The 1,481-nt window shown below is 63.2% G+C and overlaps 1 protein-coding gene across 1 annotated transcript in view; it reads right to left on the bottom strand.

The window, feature by feature from the left end:
* The window catches only part of F2RL3 (coagulation factor II (thrombin) receptor-like 3), a 6,064-nt gene extending 5,150 nt beyond the window's left edge, over window positions 1-914 (bottom strand). The window contains exons 1-2 of the mRNA XM_011991018.1: window positions 478-914; window positions 7-203 (exon numbers count right to left, since the gene is read on the bottom strand). Of these exons, the coding sequence (XP_011846408.1) occupies window positions 7-203; window positions 478-586 (306 nt within the window). The 5' untranslated portion in view covers window positions 587-914. The remainder of the gene's footprint in view (window positions 1-6; window positions 204-477) is intronic.
* Between the last annotated feature and the right edge of the window lie 567 nt (window positions 915-1,481).

The raw sequence follows: 1,481 nt of genomic DNA, 5'->3' as shown, positions 1-1,481 counted from the left end.
CGTGGCCAGTACCCACAGGGCCAGCCCGTTGGCCGGCAGCCCCACCGCCAGGACCAGCCCATAGAGGGCGGGCACCAGCCTGGTAGACACCCAGCCCAGAAGCAGCGCCCGTGAGCTGTCCGGGAGCTCTAGGATGTCACTGTCATTAGCACAGACTTGGCCTGGGTAGCCGCGGGGGTCCGGCAGGATTGAGGGCGTGCTGTCTGTGGGAGAGAGGGGACGTTGGTCAGCCCCCGCCTCGGCGGGTGACAAGAAGCAGCAGGGAGGGAGGTGCTCAGAGCCTGGGATCTGCCCTGGTGGGAAACAGCTAGACATGACACTCAAGGGAATAGCCCGGCCCTGTGGGGTCAGGGACGGGATGCAGAGTGGGCTGGGCTGAAGCCCCAACTTCCCAGCCTCCCCCCTCCCCAGCTCCGGGCCCCCAACTCCATCACTTGTGTAAGCCCATCTCTGCACCCCAAGGCCAGAACCACTCACCATCGCCGCCTCCAGTGCTCCCACCCTCGTCATAGACGCTGGGGGTCTGGGTGCCGCCAGACAGGATGAACCCCAGCACCAGGGGCCACAGGAGCAGTCGCCCCCACATGACTGCACTCAGGCTGCTTTGGGCTGTGGCCTCAGGCTTCCTGCTTTGCCGGACCCTGAGCCGTAGCTTCTGGAGCCTGGGCGGATGAGCAGATCATGCCAGGGGAGATAAACCGGGAAGGCTGCCCCTGCCCCCGCAGACTCACCAGGGCCGCTCACCACCCAGCCCGTGGGAGGACTGGAGTGTGGGTTATGGAGGCCGGGATGCCCCAGCTCGCTGTGTCCAGCCGTGGCGCCTCCCGGGCACCCAGGTGCCAGGCTAGTAAGATACAAAAGGGGTCCCAGCTGCAGCCAGCACCCCCAGTCCCTGGCCAGCCCAGGAAGCATCTGTGACTCAAGTGGCCACTTCCTACCAGCTGGTCACATCTGCAGCCACTGTTCTCATGACAGCCCTGTCCTCATCCCAATCCCCACGCCCATCAAGGGCTCTGGGCCCTTCCTGAGGTCACGCCCCCACTTCCTACCTCTGGTGAGCAGGATAAGAAGAGCCCTACTAGGCCGGGCGCGGTGGCTCACGCCTGTAATCCCCGCGCTTTGGGAGGCCAAGGCAGGCAAATCACCTGAGGTTGGGAGTTTGAGACCGGCCTGACCAACATGGAGAAGCCCCATCTCTACTAAAAATGCAAAATCAGCCGGGCCTGGTGGCACATGCCTGTAATCCCAGCTACTCTGGAGGCTGAGGCGGGAGAATTGCTTGAAGTAGGGAGACGGAGGTTGCGGTGAGCCGAGATCGTGCCATTGCACTCCAGCCGGGGCAACAAGAGTGAAACTCCGTCTCAAAAAAAAAAAAGCCCTGTCCTGCTTCCCTGGGTCAGAGGTCAGAGGTCACAGCAGGCGAGCCACACACCTTCCTTGGGTCAGAGGTCAGAGGTCACAGCAGGCGAGCCACACACCTT

This window comes from Mandrillus leucophaeus, unplaced genomic scaffold, assembly GCF_000951045.1.
Source record: "Mandrillus leucophaeus isolate KB7577 unplaced genomic scaffold, Mleu.le_1.0 Scaffold11, whole genome shotgun sequence".
Taxonomy (NCBI): Eukaryota; Metazoa; Chordata; class Mammalia; order Primates; family Cercopithecidae; genus Mandrillus; species Mandrillus leucophaeus.
This window is presented reverse-complemented; position numbering and strand designations above follow the sequence as displayed.